The sequence below is a fragment of the Megascapheus bottae genome, chromosome 30 (genome assembly GCF_031878675.1).
Source record: "Megascapheus bottae isolate mThoBot1 chromosome 30, mThoBot2.hap1, whole genome shotgun sequence".
Taxonomy (NCBI): domain Eukaryota; kingdom Metazoa; phylum Chordata; class Mammalia; order Rodentia; family Geomyidae; genus Megascapheus; species Megascapheus bottae.
The window spans coordinates 6338711-6358610 of NC_143538.1; the positions used below are offsets into that span (position 1 = coordinate 6338711).

Sequence of the window (19900 nt, forward strand, 5' to 3'; positions counted from 1 at the left end):
AGAGCAGCCTGACTCTTGCTTTGAGAATGAACTTATTCATGTTTCCTTCGAGTGGATAAAACCCCATGCATTTTGTCCAACTTCTTCTCTGGTTCAAGAAGAAAAGCCTCCAACATGGAGAGTTCCCAAATAAAAAATCTTGGCTCCCGGAAACATGTTGCTCAGTGAATGCAGTCAAAGAATGTAAAGAGTTTTTCTAGTGAACAAAGATGGCTTTGTAGTTTGGGTTGAACCCGAGGAGGCCGCGTGTTCTCTTCCTGTGAAACACATGTCCTGTGTGTGAGCACAGGACCTTAGATGCCATCTGTGGCACTGGAAATACAGGAAGATGTCCACCGAAGGCAGACAACTGATCCTGATCCAGTTAGCTGAATCAGCCATGGGATCAACGAGGGCTAGGGAGGAGCTTTGAGAACATGGCTTCAGGATCTCCCATTTCTGCCTAGAGGTGGCCAGTGACATTGTAAATGCAACCGCATCCCTGCGCTTTTAGGGAGTTTGGAAGGGATGGTGTCCTTCCAATCAAGCTACTAGGGCTGGGAATGTGACTTAGTGGTAGATTCCTTGCCTAGCATGCGTGAAGCCCTGGGTTTGCTTCCTCCATTCTACATACATAGAACAAAACCTGGGCGCTTTGAGGTGTAAGGGTTCTCAACCAGGGGTGATTTTGAACCCCTGCAGGCATTTGGGTATGTCTTTAATCGTCATCATCATCACTATTACTATTATGTTGTTTATTTTGGGAGTCTCCAAATTGGGGAGTTGCCCAGGGCAGAGAGATGTCCCTTTTGTAGAATGAGGTATATTAAATTCTTTGCTTCTGCCTCCTTTCCATACTCCCTTCTGGCTGGGGGAGTGGGGATGGGGATTGAACTCAGGGCCTCCCTCTCTGACTTTGCTGTTTTACTCAAGACTGGTGGTCTCCCACCTGCTTTTTGTTGGTTAATTGGAAATAAGAGTCTCAGATTTGTCTGTCCAAGCTGGATTTGAACATGAGCCTCCTGAGTAGCTAGGATTACAGGTGTGAGTCATTAGCTTCCATGGTGGTGGTAATGGTGGTGGTAATGGTGGTGGTGATGATGATGATGATGATGATTTTGTGTGTGTATACCTGTCTTGGGACTTTCATACAGAGCCTGAACCCTGTCCCTGAGCTGCTTTTTGCTCAAGGCTATCGCTCTACCACTTGAGCCTCAGCACCACTTCTGGATTTTTCAGAGTAGATAATTGGAAATAAAGTCACAGACTTTTCTGCCCCAGCAGATTTCAAACCATAATCTTCAGTTCTCAGCTTCCAAAGTAGCTAGGATTACAGGTGTGAAGCCTCCAGCTTCGGGACTGAAATCCTTATTATTACTCACAAGATACTATCTCCATGCCCAGAGGAATTTTATCTCTAGAGTGCTGGCTGATCCTGGCTTGAAAACCTTCAGTTAAAAAAAAACAAATTTAGAAAAGCACCATGCCTCCATTTCTCTATGGCCCTTGTAGGGGAGAAGTGTTGGAAAAGAACAGCTGTGTGTGTCAGGAGACTAAACAGCCTGTAAAAATGTGTTCGAGGGGACTGGGCGGTGGGGGGGGGGGAAGACTTTTGTCAAGCCCTGTTGACTGGGAGACTCTTTGCCAGGGAAGAGAAGAAATACGTGAACCGGTTCTGGAAAGAAATCCGTGTGGGAGACTTCGTGCGTCTCCGCTGTAATGAAATCATCCCGGCAGATATCCTGCTCCTGTCCTCCAGTGACCCGGATGGCCTGTGCCACATCGAGACGGCCAACCTGGACGGGGAGACCAACCTCAAACGGCGGCAGGTGGTCCGCGGCTTCTCAGAGCTCGTAAGTGACCAGCGCCTCCTCAAGCATCTTTGAACTTGTTCAGGTTTTTAAAATTCTTATTCTAAAGGTGGTGTACAGAGGGGTGACACATCAGTCAGGTCACCAGTACGTTTCTGTTAGGACAGTGTCACCCCTTCCCTCGCTCCCTCCCAGTTTTTTTCTTCCCATCCCTACCTACAAGTTGTAGAGCTCGCCTTTGTTTCCATTATTAATGATAATTATTATTTGTTGGCTCTGAGGCTTGAACTCGGGGCCTAGGTGCTGCCCCCTGAGCCTGTTTGTGCTGAGGGCTAGCACTCTACCACTTGAGCCACCACTTCCAGTTTTTGAGTGGTTCATTGGGGATAAGAATCTTGCAGACACTTTCCTGCCCAGGCTGGCTTTGAACTGCCGTCCTCAGATCCTCCTGAGTCTCGAGGGTGACAGATGTGACCCACCAGTGCCCGGCTCTGATAAATATTATTTTATATGATCAGAGACACATATGCATTGCGCCTTTGTGTTCCTCTGCTAGAAGCTCATGAAGTTCTGAGTCGCACCAGGTCTTAGGAGTGGGCTCTGTGGGTGGATTAAAATACTTGTCAGGTCAGGATCCTTCCTTAGAAGACAAGACTGACAGTCTAAGAGGACCCTGCCCTGCACAAGCATCCATGGAGGACGACCTCTGTCTAGTGTGGCAAGATTTCTTTCTCAGTGATACGATTTCCACTGGATACCTTTGTGCGTCTCAGAAGGATATTCAGAAGCTCTGCAAAGTACAAGGAATATTTCCTTCTCTCTCTCTCTCTCTCCCTCCCCCCCTCTCTCTCTCACTCTCTCTCTCTCTCTGGACGGGTACAACATTTTCCAAGTCTACCATGCTAGCAGGCAGAAGCAATGGCCTGTTTCTCAGTGGGCAGGTGAGGAGCGTTTTCTCCTCACGGGAGTTTCTGAATTCTGCCTCATATGGTCATTGGCCACTTGTGCAGGGGGCTGGGGAGACACACACACCAGTGAACTGGAATTCCCCCCGGGTCCTTCCCTTCTGTCTTAATCCTCTCTTGCATCTCTTGCAGAAGATGCATGGTACATTTTTTCCCCTCCTACATCCGGTGAAATTAAAGTAGCACTGGGTCTTATTGACTACAGAGGGGCTGCCCCTAGCCTCTGTCTGACCTTTGTCCTGGCCTTTGTCTGAGTCACACCCCGGGTCAGACTACCAATTTCTATTAGGCTTACTGGTCCCAGTGGATCATACCTTTTTCTTTTTCTTTTTTTGGCTTAAACTTAGGACCTAGCACCACTTCTGTTTATGTTTTTCTGTTTATGTAGTATTGAGCGATCGGACCCAGGGCTTCATGCATGCTAGGGAATCACTCTACCATTAAGCCACATTCTCAGCCTGGCTCACTCACGCCTTTTCATCCCAGCTACTCAGGAGGCTTGAGCTCTGAGGATCACAGTTCAAAGCCAGCCAGGACAGCAAAGCTTGTGAGACTCTTCTTTCCAATTAAGTACCAAAAAGCCAGATGTGGAACTGCTGTGGCTCAAGTGACAGAGCTGTAGCCTTGAGTGAGAAAGCTCAGGAATAGTGCCCAGGCCTTGAGTTCAAGCCTCAGGACTGGACCAAGAACCAAATAAAAATTTTAAAAAAAGGTCATTCCAGGAAATGATGCCTGCTTTTCACAGGGATAAGGTCATGGTGTGACATCTCTTACTCGCCCTGAGCTCTTCCTGGAGAGGGCTGTCCTAGGCCTTTCACCCAGAATCCACTGGGCTCCACTTTGTTCATTTTCTGTATTATGGATGTTAAGGCGTCCATAGGTGATATGCTGAGGGAAGCGTTATGGCTGTGTCAGTCTGAGTATCCCTTCTTGTGCAGTGTCGTGCTACCACTGTCACAAGCACAGGGACCTCTGCTTCTTTCGAAAAGTCCAGACAGAGCTGTGCACCCTGTACTGGGTCTGGGGAGTTTCTGGGCCTAACATTGAGCCCACCTATAAATGGGTCCCTTTCTGACAAGCCTTTATTTAGATTATTGCTCTTTTCTTTCTCTTTATTTCTACCACATTTCCTAACTTCTCCTTAGAGAGATCTTCCTTTCTGAACCAAGTCTATCTTGTGGTTCTGTCTCAAACGTCAATGTAAATCACAACAGACATAAAAATTAGAGGAGAACACATAACCAGTGCCCAGCCGAGACTCATTTGTCGCCAAGTTTTACTCATGGGATACTCAGGAAGCGTATATGAGCAGGAACCACTGTTTTCAGTGCAGCCTCGACAACAGTGGGGAGCGTCTTTTGCCTCTGGTACTCACGCGGCTCTGTGTGAATAAGCATGTTAGATAGACATTGAAGCCGTAAGGGAGAGCTGGGCCTAAGCCATAAAGCAGAAGTAGAACTGGGAGGACATAGGCATTCCAACAGAGGGTGGCACCCCTTGAGAGAATCTAAGCCTAGAAGCCACATTCTGATTGAGGCAGAGCTGTCAAGGGAGGCGACGTCTGTGTTAGTTAAATTGCTAGAAAAGCGTGTTCCCTTGGTTTGTCTTTTGGATTATCCTGCACACCCCAGGCTGTGTCTAGGTCAGCAGCCTGTCTGGAGCTGCCATTGTTGGTTTGTAGGAAGAGCTCTCACCCAGTAACTCTTTCCAGGCATGTGTGGATGTGTGTGCTCACGTGTGGGTGCCACAGAAGGGGAAGAAAAGGCTGAGTTTGACCTAGTGGTAGAGTGCTTGCCTAGCATGCACAAAGACCCAGGTTCAATTCCTTGGTACCACGTGCATAATAAAAAAAAAGCCAGAAATGGTGCTGTGGCTCAAGTGGTAGTGTTCTAGCCTTGAGAAAAACCCAAGGACAGTGCTCAGGCCCTGAGCTTAAGCAAAAAAAAAAAAAAAAAGAGGGGAGTGGGTGGGGAGAAGAAAATGAAACAGATCGGGCGGGGGGTGGGGGGAGGATAAAAAGCATGAGCTGGGAAAGATATCTAATATCCAGATCTGCTCAATTCTAGATAAGTGCCTATCTTCCCAGGCCCTGTATGAACATCTCAGAAAGTTCTAGTAACGGAGTAGGTTGAGGAAAAGCAGCTTCATTCGTGCAGGAAAAGCCCATGTATCTCAAGTGATAGGACAGAATCCAAGGAGTACTTTGTCTCTTTCTCTCTGTCTCTCCCTCTATTTTCTCTGTCTGTCTACTCTCAGTATATCTGTCCTCTTTCTCTATTAGCTTCTGTCTCTTGTTGTCTATGTGTCTCTGTTTTTGTCTGTATCTCTATTTTTGATGTCTTTGACTCTGTGTCTCTTTCTTCCTCTTTCTGTCTCTCTCTTTCGTGTGTGTGTGTGTGTGTGTGTGTGTGTGTGTGTGTGCACGTGTGTGAAGCATAATCTGATGCTCTTGGTTTCATCCCCACCAGCTCCCCAGCCCCACTCTAGAGAAGAAGATTAAGCTAAACCCAAGTGTCTCATTAGACTCTGGGTCTTGAGGTTAGAAGGAAACCAAAGTTCTTTTTCACCTGAAATGACTTCTGAGCCATCGCACCTGCCATTGGCTGAAACACCCAGCACTTTCGTGTGAATGGTTAAGAAAATCAACTTCAAAGGCCTACAGATGGAGGTTTGTTTTGGACAGAACTTCAAATAGTTGGTTTGGCCATCCGGCCTTTATCAAGCATTTCAGAACCTGGACTATCAGGCAGGAAGTGCTTTGAGGGCAGATTGTGGGGTGACGCCTCCACATTGCTGAGGCCAAGCGAGACCTGAATGGGCCTGGGCCCTGCCCAGGTATTTGTTATGTTATGTTTCTAGAGTCAAAGTAGAGGAAAGTGCTTTTGATGCAGGCTTGGGTTCTGAACTTGATGTCAGCCCTGATGATCTCCAGCCTTCAGGACAGAAGGTTGTGGGAGGCGATGACTGCTGCCTAAGAGGAAGCCTTCCCTCTTCTGGGTATTCAGGAGACAAACAATAAACCACCCATCAATGGGAGACACAATCCAAGGACCTGGGATTGGAGCAACAGCTCATGCACCTGGGTTCATCAGCTTTCCATGACAGTAACAGATACCTTGAGGGTGATTAACTTAGGAGATAAAAAGGTTTCATTAGGTTTTTGATGTTTTGGAGGTGCTGTCCACAGTAGGCTGGGCCTGTGACTGATTGTGGCCCATCATGGGATATGGGATATGTGGCTAAGTCACAAAACCACTCACTTTGTGACTTGGAAGCAAAAAAGAGAAGGAGGTTCCTTTCGAGGACATCCCCCTTCCCCCCACTTCTTCCTTCTCCTCCTCATCTTCTCCTTCCTCTTCCCTTTCCAGTTCCCCTTCTTCCTCTTCTTCTGCTTGTCCTCCTCTTCCTCTTCCAAACATTCAGAGAGGGGACCCAAGGGAGAGACCCCAAGTGGGCTCTTCTTAAATCATGTCACAAACCCAGCCTTCTGCTCCCAGCACCCATTCCCACATCTCTCTGCCTCCTGTCTGCCACTCTGTGCCCAGGACCCAGCGTGGCCGCAGCAGTACCCAACTGCAGTCCAGCCCCTCGCCGAGGTAGCATCTGGGAGCAGATGCATGGGTGTGTCACATTCCTGCAGTCTCCGTCCCCACTGTCAGCCCAGCTCTGCAGCTCTGACTGCCAGACTGCTGTGCCAAATTGCATCTCTGACCTTGGCATTTCCTGGCTCCAAAGCCATCTGAAGAGATGAAGCAGCACTTTGGGTCCCTGGGTGAAAGGGAAGGATGCCACCAGCCTAGGACAGGCAGACGTGATTTGGTCACCGTCCACAGATCCCCTCTGCAGTGCTCTCTGCAGCCAGGTGGCCTTAGCTAACCTAACTGCAGATGCCAAGAACCCAGGCAAAGGAGCATGCGCACTAGTCTATACATGGCAATGTATATGCACACAGTGTATACGAGCCCCACTTATTTTTATATGTGCAGATCCTGGGGCTTGAACTCAGAGCCTGGGCACTGTTCCTAGTTCTCTACCACTTGAACTACAGCTACACTTCTGGGGGTTTTGGTGGTTAATTGGAGAACAGAGTCTCACAGACTTTCCCTACCCAGGCTGGCTTTGAACTGTGATCCTCAGATCTCAAGTCTCCTGAGTAGCTAGGACTACAAGCATGAGCCACCTGTGCAGGGTTGAGAATCCTGCTTTTCTTTTTTTTTTTGCCCTGATCCTCCAGTGTAGCCGATATGACAGATATGTGCCACGGCACCCAGGCATTGGTTGAGATATGAGGTCCCTTGATCAGTGACCATCTCCATATCTGCCTCTTAGGTAGCTAGGATGACAGGTGTGAGCTGCCAGCACTTCAGATCCATAGGTGTGATTTTAATTTTAAAGGGTGCTTAATTTATCTCACTGATTGATTCAAGTGGGAGGAGCTGATAGCTCATTGCCTTTAAATTTTACCAATGAGTTTGTTGCATCTCAGCATTTATTTCTTGGGAGCTTATGTTAGCTAAGGTGAATCCTTTTCATATTAACGCTTCATATAGTCAGTGCCTTGCTGTGTGTTGTATGCCTCACACACAGCCCAGACCTCCCCAGATAGAGCTGTATGGCCAACACACATCATAGCAGTGTTTAATCTGGGTGCTCCTCAAGTTGACCGTGTTTATCTGGAGCCTGAGAACAAAGGCATTGCTCACACTTTGGGGAGACCCATGCTCCCCCAGATCCCAGGATTCTCTCCTGGGGTATTGTGGACATTCCCAGCCTCCAGACACATGAGCCCAATACATTTTTGTTGTTATTGTTTCTTAAAGATTACTCACTGTCAGTATTTTGTTTGATCAGTTGAATGTCTTCCACTAAGACAGACTGTGCTTCGCTGTTCTGGGTGGTGAGTGGCTGGGTAGACCAGATGTTCTACAGATGTTGTGGATGGGTGGGAGACAGGGTGGAGGGATGTGGGAGCCAAGTGAGCTGAGCTGTGGATAATGGGACGGCCTAGAAGGAGGCGAGTGAGGGAGTGAGGATTTCCATGCTGGGTAGGACTTTGGAAAGAGTTTCTAGGAGGAGAGGAAGAGGAGTGAGGCAACGGCAGCTGGATCCTGGCCTTGTGTAGTCTTCTGAAATGAGTCAGGTTTACCCAACAACAAACAAGCAGATGTGAAATTAATGGTCTGTAATTAAAAGGACACCCGATCCGCTAAAAATAACTGATTTTTAAGAATTCTGTGGACAAGCAACTCAGGCTTTGTAGAAGCAAAGGCCTCGCTCTTGGCAGGTTAATTATGCTCTACAATGAGCCATGTGCAGGTGGAGAAGCTATTATAGTCTTAAAATAATAAAATCCTCTTTCTGCAAGATAAAGAGCTCAGATTGGGGGGTCACAGTGTCTTCCCGAAGGACCAGCAACTCATTCACTCTGAATTGTTCTGTTAAAACTTCTCTTACAAAATGAAAAGCTAAGGAAAGTTAGAGTGCCATGAAAATAAAGAAACCATGGTTGGTCAACACTTGCAAATTTGGGGCTAGTACCAAGACTCAGTGTCAAGCCCTAGTACCCTCATTTAGCTTTCTTGTTTATAGATGATGCTCTTATCACCAGAATCATGCCTTCAGTCCCTACTTTCTGGTTGTTAGTTGGAGATGTAATCTCATGGGTTTTACTGTCCAAAGTTGGCTTCAAATCATGATTCTCTAGGTCTCAGCCTCCTGAATAAGTAGGATTATAGGCATAAGTGGCATTTTCCTCCTCCTCCTCCTCCTCCTCCTCGCTCTTCTTTTTCCGCTTCTTCTCCTTCCTCCTTCTTTTTACTTGGGTTTTTGTTTTTTTTTTTTTTTTTGCGGGGGTACCTGTCTTGGAGTTTGAACTCAGGGCACTGGGTTCTGTCTCTGAGCTCTGGTACTCAAGCCTCACACTCTGCCAGTCACAGCTCCACATCCAGCTTTTATTATGGTTAATTGGAAATGAATGTTTTGCAGGCATTGCTTCCCAGGCTGGATTTGAACCATGATCCTTAGATCTCAGCCTCCTAAACAGCTAGGATTATAAGCATGAGCCACCAGTGCCCAGTCTTTCATTTTTTTAACCAGCTTTTTGTGAGATGTTATTGGTATTCAGTAAAGGGCACATAATTGAAGTGTATGGTTTAATGAGCCTTAACACCAAGGTAAACTACCATCACCACAATCAAGGTGATGATTTCATCTGTCACCCCCCAACCCCTTCCTGAGCCCCCGCCCAAATCATTGATCTTCTTTTAGTCATCCTAGATTATTTTGGACTTCTTTGAGATTTATATATAAATAGAATCATATGGTATGTAAATTTTTGTTCTGTCTTCCTTCTCTGCAGTACAAATATTTTGAGATTCAGCTAAGTTGTATATATAAACATTTGCCTATTTCCTTTTTGTTACTAGTACTATTTGCTTGTTTAGCTGTCTCAGCTATACATCTTGACAATACATTAATCTGTTGAAAATCCATATGTTAGGGTTGTGTGAAGCCATAGAATTTCATTTCAGCTAGACAAAGAAAATAGCCAAAGGCTGAATCCTATAATATATGTTTAACTTTTTTAGAAGTGGCCAGATTTATAGCTAACAGTTTCAGGTTTTCCAAAGTGCTATGCCTTTTTTTGTTTTTTAAAGTAAGCTTTATTGGGATGGTTTGGTTTGGTTTTTTTGTTTGTTTGTTTGTTTCTTTTGCCAGTTCTGGGTCTTGGACTGAAGGCCAGGGCCCTGTCCTTGAACTTTCTCAAAGACTAGCACTCTACCACTTGAGCCACAGTACCACTTTCAGCTTTTTCTGTGTATGTGGTACCGAGGAATCAAACTTAAGGTTTTGTGCATTCTAGACAAGCACTCTACCACTAGGCCGAACTCCCAGCACCTTTTTTTTTTATCCCCACCAGCAATGAGGAAATTCTAGTTCCTTCTTCTACTCAGCAGGGCTCAGTATAGTGCCTGGTAAAATAGATATATAGCATAACATTTTGCTGGCTTGTCATCTTAAATGTACAATTTAGTGTACATTTCCCCCTACACATATTAACTGTTGTTACCATTTTCTCCCCCGAGCTTAGCATCTTCTCTCACAGAATCTCTGGAAACAGTCAAGCAGTAATTCATCATTTCACTGTTCTTCAATCTCTTGTAAATTTCCTCTCTATTCCTCAATTCTAAGTATTTCATATGAATAGTAAAAGACATTATTTCAGATTTTTCCTATCTCATGTAGCACATACGTTTTCAAGGTATATCCATTGAGGTAGCATGTCAGAACTTTCTTTTTTCCCATTTTTATTTATTGTAATGTATACAGGGATTACCGTTATATTCACCAGATAGAGGGTGCATTACTTCTACATTATTTTTTCCCACTGTTGAAGAAAACATTCTATTACATGAGGATACAGCTCCCACTTGTCATGGAAGACAAAGTGCTAGATAGCCTGGGACTGTAAAGCAGACAGGCTGCTTTGCAGTCTGTGCAGAGCAGCCCAGCCTCACCCTTATCGACACGCGTCATGCCACAGAATCATGTTAGAACAAGTCCAGATTCTCTGGAGCCGGCCATTGTGAAGAGAACCCCTCCTTGAGGTGTTGTGTGGACTAGCTCTCATTATTTGTGTCTGAATTTATAGCCAGTCTTGATGCCTTCTCCCTATTTGATCAAAGAAAATGGGGGTGTCAGGGGGAGTCTGCAAACTGCCCTACCATGCTCGTGCAGCGCGAATTGTTTTTGCCCTGGAGGAAAAAGAAAGGCATTTGATTTGGCGGGAAATCCAGGCTCAAACCCAGACATTTGAGCCTTGGGACTTTGGCAACATGCAAATGAAAGCTAGGGGTTGGGGGTGTGTGTTTCTTTTGGCAGGGAGGGGCTGTGAAGTAGCCAGAAGGTAGAGGAACAAAAGATGCAAAGGCAGCAAGAGAGGTCAGACTTCAAGAGAGAAAAGCTGGCTCTCTGCTCTCAAACAAAGCCAAGACCACTTTATCTCTAGCACAAGAAAGTTTGCAGTTGGGCCGGGGGGGTGGGTGGGAACGTGGAATAAAGTAGAAAGTCAAACACCCCTTGGTGTATTTATCCAAGAGCTGGCAGAGATGTTGAAGTGGCCGGAAGCAATGTGGTATGGACACGATGGCGTCACCCCTGAGGATAGTCTGGTCTATGAGGATCCTGACATAGGCATTCCGGTTGCCATGGAGACAGTGAGGCAGCTGGAAGGGCTGTGTCACATGCAGAACCTGTCACTCCATAGGCTGCCTCCATCCATCCACTCCCCTGCCAGCCGCACTACATTTAGGATTACCAAGTATATCCATATGATTGCTATTGTTGATTAAATTGTAAGTTAAGTGGGACAGAAATCACTAGAAATGCTGAACCCAGGAAACTGAATGGGAAGAACAGTGACATTTATGCTTCTTTATCTGTTTAGTAGATTCTGCTCCCAGCAAAACAATGTGTGTGGCTTTGTTAGGATACTTGCTTATTTAACGCACAGGATGAAGTGGTCACTATATGCTAGGGCAAGACAGGGTATCTCTTTGTTTCTTCCAGTTAATGAATTGGAGACATTGACATGCAAGATGAGTATAAGTAAGTTCTTGCATTTATTCACTCACTTTTTTTTTTTTTTTTGCCAGTCCTAGGGCTTGAACTCAGGGCGGTCCTTGGGCTTTCTCAAGGCTAGCGCCTCTACCACTTGCGCCCCAGCACCACATCCTGCTTTTCTACGTATGCAGTACCAAGGAATGGAACCCGGGTTTTTATGCATGCTAGGCAAGCCACTCTACCACTAGGCCACGCTCCCAGCCCCCTCTTTTGAGATACTAGGTTAAGACTTCAACATGTGATTTGGATAGGGACCAATCTGGCTCATAGAAGTTTCTGGAAGTCCTCCTTTCCTCCCTCTCCAGTTGCAAAAGAAAGGCAGGCATCTGTGCCTACCCAGATCTCAAAGTGTATGATTATGATACGGAGGCTGTGAGTTCCCAGAGACAGAATGTCCAACTGTTTCTGAACCATGTACATTACATTTTTTCATAAGAAAGAATAATAAACAGAGACAGAATATTTTAAGTCCTGTTTTTTCTTGTCTGCCAAAAATAATTGTGGTGTTCTCTGGAGTCTACCGCTTTCAGAATCATCTTGTACCCTGTATCTGGCTTCTGGCTTCAAGAAAATTCACGAAGTTTTAAATAAAGACGGGGCTCTGAAACACAGTCTTGCTCTGTAAATGCAATGGACCGCCATTTCAGCTAAGGAGGAAGGAGCAGAAAGTTCCAGAACCATCTTCTTAAAGTAGCATTCTTTGGAACAGGGCTATAGTTCCATTTGCCTAGCATTCATTGAGATATTACATTTGATCTCCAGTGCTATTAAATAAAGTTGAAAAGAATAGCATTATAATCTCAATTATTATTTTCTCTAGTTAAGCTCCCCTTTCAGTAAACTTGCTGCACTGTAAACTCATGAGGTGAGAGATTTGAGAAAGTACCTTTATAGCTAACGGTTATGTGTAGGTTGTGATGGTGAGATAAGAATTCTAAAAACTCAGTGTATATCCTACAGAATAAAGAAAAGTGTGGGAAGAGGTAGGCTGGGAGAGGAGAGAATGTTGAGAGGGTGACATAAATGTGGACGCACAGTCTTCGTAAACTGCTTTGTGGAATGGCATCTCCTTTGTATAACTAAAGATAATTTTTAATAATAAAAAAGAACATCTTAGAGGGGAGTTAACGGTGTTTATGCACTTTTTATGAACCGGCTCATGCACTTTTTTTCCCCTTGATGATGGACGTGTGAAAGAAAGGTTCATTTTTGTTTTTTTTAAGTTTTGAGCTGTTTTTGTTTTGGTTATTTTGTGTTTTTTTTTCTGGCCATGGAGTTATAGCTCAGGGCTTCTGTACTTGGTCAGCTTTTACTCTTATCACTCTGGTGTCAGACCTCCAGCTTGGGGTTTTTTGCTGGTTATTTTGGAGATGGAATCTGGCAAACTTTCCTTCCCTGGGCTGGCTTGGCATCTCATTTCTCCAGACTTCAGCCTCCTGAGTAGCTGGGATGACAGGCGTGAGCCACCAACGTCTGGGCATTACAAGTGTCATTCAGAACAGAACAGCCTGAACTCAGATTTATTTCCCTAATGTATGCATACCATTATTTTAGGTCTCTGAATTTGATCCCTTGACGTTCACCAGTGTCATTGAGTGTGAGAAACCAAACAACGACCTGAGTAGATTCCGTGGTTGCATGTGAGTACTGTGCCCTATTCCATTTCTGTCCTTCTGTTCACACACACACACACACACACATTCTGGAGCATTCTTGGCCCTTGGCTTGGGCTGCTTGGTCACCTAAGCAATCTCAACTACTTAGGTTGACTGAGTAGTAAAAAAATTCCCAGTGGTGGGCTATGGCCCAAGTGGTAGAGTGCTGAGCACAAAGAGGCACAGGGACAATACCCAGGCCCTGAGTTCAAGCCTCAGGACTGATCAAAAAAAAAAAATCGGGGCCGGGAGTTTGGCCTAGTGGTTAAAGTGCTTGCCTAGCATGCATGAAGACCCGGGTTCGATTCCTCGGTACCACATACATAGAAAAAAGCCAGACGTGGTGCTGAGGCTCAAGTGGTAGAGCTCTAGCCTTGAGAAAGTCCAAGGACAGTGCTCAGGCCCTGAGCTCAAGCCCAAGACTGGCAAAAAAAAAAAAAATCCAGGGGCTAGGAGTTTGGCCTAGTGGTAGAATGCTTGCCTAGCATGCACAAAGACCCGGGTTCGATTCCTTGGTACCACATACATAGAAAAAAAAAAGCTGGAAGTGGTGTTGTGGCTCAAGTGATAGAGCTCTAGCCTTGAAAAAAAAACCCAAGGACAAAGCTCAGGCCCTGAGCCCAAGCCCAGGCCTGGCACACACAAGAAATCCAATCAGACGATGACTTTAAGAGACCCATCAGGACAGATAGCGATTAGTAGCAGCTGGGTTAACACAATTAGACAACTGAAGACTCGCGTGTTATGTGTTTAAATGTAGGGACTTATTGGGACATGCTCTGCCATTTTTCCTTTACATTAGGGATCAGAGAATATAATCTGTCATTTCTTGCTCCCATTATGCTATTCCTCCAACGTCCTTCCCAACATTCCCACTGGATAGACCCAACCCAGCACCAAGATCATGTGGCCCAAAGCCAAGGTCAGAGCCAACGTTCAGCATTTGCTAGACCACTGAAAAACACGTCCACAATGCACAACAGACTACAACATATGAGGATCTCTTAACTATAGGCCTGGGGGAATTTAACTCGGAGAATATTCCTGAAGGCTGTTAACCTTGAACTCACCCTTGGAAGGTTGCGCTCTCCACCCAGCATGAGAAGAGCTGACTTGCTTGTCCTGTGTAGCTGGCTGGTTCAGAAAGCTCCACAGTCACATAGGAGCTACCCAGTCACCTGAGCCACACATACCAAGCCAGAGGAATACTAATAGTTGAACATAACATTCAAACTCCACATGGGAAGATTGCTCTGGCAACTGATAAACACGGTGGCCTGGCATCAGGCTACTTTCTCAGGGTAGAGCTAAAGTGCTCAAGTTTCTGATGATAGTAGCTGGTGGGTTGGTTTGGTGACTTTATTCAAGGTGCCTGGACTTTGGCCCTGTGACGTTTGGCTTTGAGAAGAGGTGGCTGGACAGGGAGCCAGCCTGGTTCTGTTGTGTTTGGACGGATGGCTTCCCACTTGCGTGGCAGGTCCTTGTCATTATGTTGGTGCTTACCTCAGAGCCCCTGCAGGAACCTGACAAATGGTACCTGTTCCATCCCACTGAGGGTGGAACCACTTTGGAGAGAGAGAAGAGCTGGGTAGGACAGTTAATAGATGAACTCAGCTGTATCCCCAGCCCCAGGCATCCACGAATGCTATTGCCACATCTAGTTGTTTCATTTAGAAGAGAGGGTCAAGAAACCCGGACACTTGAAGCACCTGAGCTTTTCTGAGGAGCTTAGGTTAAACGGGAGAGGGATTTGTTCAGCGGCCACCAGCTGCCAAAGAGTGCAGCTTTGACATCAGAGATTGATGTCCTGTGAGCTAGAGTCTAGAAAGCTGAGGTCAAAGGATCATCAGAAAGGTTGTCCTGAGGCCTTGCTCTCTGCATAAGCTGTGGATGGTATCTTTCCCTGCATCTTTACTCGGCCTTGCCTTTCTGGATTAGGGGCCATCCTAACAGCCTTATCTTAACCATATTACCCATTCCCCGCCCCAAATTTAATTTTTTATCATTCAGTAGTTGTACAATGGGGTTGCCATTCAACAAAGTAGTTCCTTGCTTGGGCTAAGGATGAGTGGTACCTGAGATGATTTTATTTTCTTTTTTACTGTTATCCCAGAGAGATTTCCACTGAGGACCCTCATGTCCTCTTCCTGGAAAATGTAGAATGGGACTTTTTTTGTGTGCAGCCATGTCGCTGACAGGCTGGTCTTCGATGCTTCACCCGAGGCTTTTCAGTCTTGAGTCACTTTTTCAAGGCAAGCCGTCCACTGTCTGGGAATTAATTGCCAGTGTGGACTGTTAGCAGCGTGCTGGCTGAGCCATGTCCTGCAGTTCTCTTGTATTTGGCTGTGCCAAAGAATAGCATCCGAGCTTCGGTTTGATGATGAGCTTTTCCTCTACACCGGAAAATAGGTTGATTGCTGTGGTCAGTGTGCTTGATGCTAGGAGACGGCAGGAGGGATTTCTTCAAAGGTCTCTGGTGAGCTTTCAAGACTAAGAATGACCGAGGAAGCATTTGGATTGTGGGTTTGCAGGCGGGCGGGCAGGCAGGCTCACAGAGCCCGTCCGTTCAGAGTTATGAAAAGAAGGCTTTTTGGAAGGTGCATCCGTGGTTAACAGAGAAAGGTTAGGCCAGGCTCCTGCTGTGGTTCTGGAAGCTTCCAAAGCCTCTCCCTATGACCTGTGCAACTCAAACTGAGTCTCCTAATGTGGTCCTGACACAGTCCTAGCCAAGTGTATGAATTTGAGAATCCGTGGATTGACTAGAGTTCTGAATCTACATTGACTACAGAGTTCTGAATCTATTCTCTCTCTCTCTCTCTCTCTCTCTCTCTCTCTCTCTCTCTCTCTCTCTCTCTCTTTCTGTACCTGACCTGGGACATGAACTCAGGGCTTAGATGCTGTCCCTACACTTCTTTTGTTCAAGGCTAGTCCTCTGCCATTTGAGCCACATTTCTAGCTTTTTTTTTTTTTGGTGCTTAATTAGAGATAAGAGGCTCAGGTACTTTCTGGCCAAGACTGGCTTTGGTCTGAGATCCTCACATCTCAGCATCCTGAGTAGCTAGGATTACAGATGTGAGTCACTGGCATTTGATCTAGTTTTATTATCTTTAAGTAGTTGTACAAAGGGATTATAATCTAACATGCCAGTTTATGAGTACAATGTGTTTGGATCAGGTTCATCCTTCTTTCCCATCTCACCCAACCTCACCCATCCCTTCCCTTTTCGGAGTTTTGTAGGATATGCATTGAATACTATGATGACACTCTTTTCCCCCTTTCTTCTTCTATGCAACCCCTGTCCCCTTGGTCTCACTTCCACACACCTCAAGTACCAGCCTCCTGGCATTCATGTTGTTAGACTGTGAGTTTGTTTTCCTAAAGAGTTATACTTTTGGAATCTTCCCCTGAATATACTGTACTTCATTTAACACAATCTGTGTACATTGACCTATGACTTACATATTTTATAAATTAGATCTAACTTGCACCTATGAGAGAAAACATGTGCCCTTTGCCTCTGGGCCTGACTTAACTTCATTCAACATAATTTTTTCCACTCAGCATAAAGATTTACACATTTCAAATGAACTCTTATTAGATTCCATGTCCATTCCATCTACATTTATTTATTTATTTAGTCTTAGGACTTGAACTCAAAGTCTGGTACCTGTCCCTCAGCTTATGTGCACACGGGTAGTGTACTACCACTTTGAGCCACAGCTCCACTTCCAGTTTTCTGATGGTTCCCTAGAGAAGAGTCCTGCCAGGGCTGGCTTTGAACTATGATCATTAGCTCTCAGCCTTCTAAATAGTTAGGATTACAGGTGTGAGCCATCTGGCCTATTTCTAATAACTTCATAACTTCTTAATAAGGAAAAAAATGTCAAGAAATATTACCAAAATGAATAATATTCCCTTTTCTAGAGGCATCTGTGTGTTTTTGTGCCAATTAAAAGTAATGCATCTCCTATGGAAAGGGCACCACTTAGAAAGGCCATTCTTCCACTTCTAGGAAGAATGTTTTTCTAAGAAGTTTTTCCTGGAAGAAAAACAAGACCAGGTCATCTGGGCATTCATGGCTCATGCCTGTAACCCTAACTTCTCAGGAGCCTGAGATCCAAGGATGGAAATTTTTTTTTGCCAGTCCTGGAGCTTGAACTCAGGGTCCGAGCGCTGTCCTTGGACTTTCTCAAGGCTAGAGCTCTACCACTTGAGCCATAGCACCATTTCCAGCTTTTTTTCTATGTATGTGGTACAAAGGAATCGACCCCGGGTCTTCGTGCATGCTAGGCAAGCACTCTACCACTAGGCCAAACTCCCAGCCCCAAGGATGGAAATTGGAAGCCAGCCCAGTCAGAGACATCCAAGAGATCCCATCTCCAATGAACCAGCAAAAAGCCAGAAATTACATATATGGCCCAAGTAGTAGAATACCAGCCTTGAGTTCAAGCCCCAGTACAGGAAGGAAGGAAGGAGGGAGGAAACAACCCCATTTTGTCAGGTCCTTTCTTCCCTGTAAGACAGTGCTGTCAAGACTGCACCATCACATAACACATGGCAGTCACATGGCCTAGCATGCCGAGTCACGTGACGGGCAGCCTGTTCCTCCCCAGCATTCATGACAACGGGAAGAAGGCCGGGCTGCATAAGGAGAACCTATTACTCCGGGGCTGTACCATCAGAAACACCGAGGCCGTGGCTGGCATCGTGGTCTATGCAGGTGGGTGCCGGCGTCCCAGGCCAGGAGCTGCCCCCCCCCACGTGGGGGGAGTGGGGTGGGGAGGGCGCCTACTCCTGCCTCTGCTCCATCTTTATCTGATTATGAGAGAAGAGCACTCAGAAACCTGAGACAGTGAGGAAAACAGAAGAAAAAAAAGAACAAAAATCATTCTTCCAATAATACCCCAACCAGAATACTTTCTAGCCGGTGTTCTTTCTTTCTTCATGGTGGTATATATATGTACACACATCCATATACACGTGTATCATAAATTATGTACATATAAAATATACATTGTATATCGCAATATGTAATGTCATAACATAGATACATTTATAAATATAAAATTTGTTATGCATTATATATAACATACAATATGTATCTATTGCATTGAATTATAATGTATTATACACTACATTAGCATAAATATATAATTAGATAATACCTGATTAATACAAATATAAAATTATAAAACAGATTTCCATATGAATTTATGTATTCCTATACATATGAAATTACAGAGGTAGGGTGGTAGTTTTGAGCTGAAGAGTTCAGGGATAACACCCAGGCCCACCACCACCACCACAAAAAAATTAGATGGAATTATATAATTATTTTCTATGTGATCTATGAATGTATTTATATTAATATATAAAATTATATATCGTCAGTTTATCCTCTGCGAGGTAGACTGAGTGTGTCACATAGCTATAGTCAGCCTATAGCATAATTGTTTAACTTCATAAGATGCCGGTAATTGGTCCCGAGGACACAGGGGACATGGATTCATCGCGTCTTCGTCCTCCCCTCCCAGGACACGAGACGAAAGCTCTGTTGAACAACAGTGGTCCCCGCTACAAGCGCAGCCAGCTGGAGAGGCAGATGAACTGCGACGTGCTGTGGTGCGTCCTCCTGCTTGTTTGCATGTCTCTCTTCTCGGCGGTTGGTAAGTCCTCCAGATGGACCATCAGCCGAATGACTGTGGTCCCACCGCTTCCAGAGAGGCAAACTTGGCGGACTGTCTCCACCCACTCCCCGCCAGCACAGCCTGGACTCAAGGGCTCTTTGAGTCTGGTAGCCATGTAGAAGAGAGCCGGATAGTAGGCTGCACGTAGTAATGGAAAGTTCAAGACTTAGTGGGTCCTGAAGACGGGCCGTGAAGAGGAATGAGAAGGTTGAGGCAAGAGTGGACGTGACCTTCACCTTGTCCCTGAGCAGCTGCCTGCCAGGACCAGGCAGGTGTGATACAGCCCTGATAACTGGCTGTACAGAATATAAAGAAGGCTTCTGTTACCAGATAGGTATGGGACCTGTTAGTGAAATGACAGTGCATTTGCACTGACTTCTTATTCTGTGTGAGGATTGCTACACACTCATGGCTCACACTCACCTACTCAGGAGGCTGAGATCCAAGACTGGCTTTCAAAGCCAGCCTTGGGCAGAAGTTTGAGAGACTCTTACCTCCATTTAAAAGCTTAAGTGGTGGGGCACCAGCCTTGAACAGAAAAAGCTAAACAAGAGATTGCAGCCCTATGTTCAAGCCCCAGTAGAGACAGACAGACACACAGACACACACACACAATGAGGATTAAATCTCAAAATAATGAGTATTGCCTATTGAAAAATCTGTTGCTTTTATACTAAGCATCTCATGAGATTTTTTTTGTTTTTACTTTTAGTACCAATCCTGGGGGCTTGAACTTCGACCCTAGGGGCTAGCCCTGAGCTTTTTTGCTCAAGGTGATTGCTCAACCATTTGATCCATCCCGTCACTTCCAGCTTTTTGGTATTCATTGGAGATAAAAGGTCTCACTGACTTGTCCTGCTCACGCTGGCTTTTTGAACCTTGATCATCAGATCTCAGCCTTCTAGAGTAACTAAGATTACAGGTGTGAGCCATCGGCGCTGGGCTGAGACTAGGTTTTTTGTGAGATAGGCATTGGTAAACACCTTTACTAGCACTTCCTGCATTCTGCACCAACCTCGGGGGAGAAGAAAACATCAAGTTCAGATTCCTCCAGAAGTCTGACCATGAATGCCAAGAATTGGCTGTGCTTTTACTTGCTTGCTCAAAAGGCAAACTAAGAAACCAAATGTGCTATGTGTCCCATAACAAATTGTAGTTGTTAAACCTTCATTTATTTTACC

The 19900-nt window shown here is 45.4% G+C and overlaps 1 protein-coding gene across 1 annotated transcript in view; it reads left to right on the top strand.

Annotated features, from left to right (window-relative positions):
- The window catches only part of Atp10a (ATPase phospholipid transporting 10A (putative)), a 67721-nt gene that overhangs the window by 21574 nt on the left and 26247 nt on the right, over window positions 1-19900 (top strand). The window contains exons 3-6 of the mRNA XM_090321337.1: window positions 1628-1832; window positions 12932-13017; window positions 17646-17752; window positions 18567-18698. Of these exons, the coding sequence (XP_090177463.1) occupies window positions 1628-1832; window positions 12932-13017; window positions 17646-17752; window positions 18567-18698 (530 nt within the window). The remainder of the gene's footprint in view (window positions 1-1627; window positions 1833-12931; window positions 13018-17645; window positions 17753-18566; window positions 18699-19900) is intronic.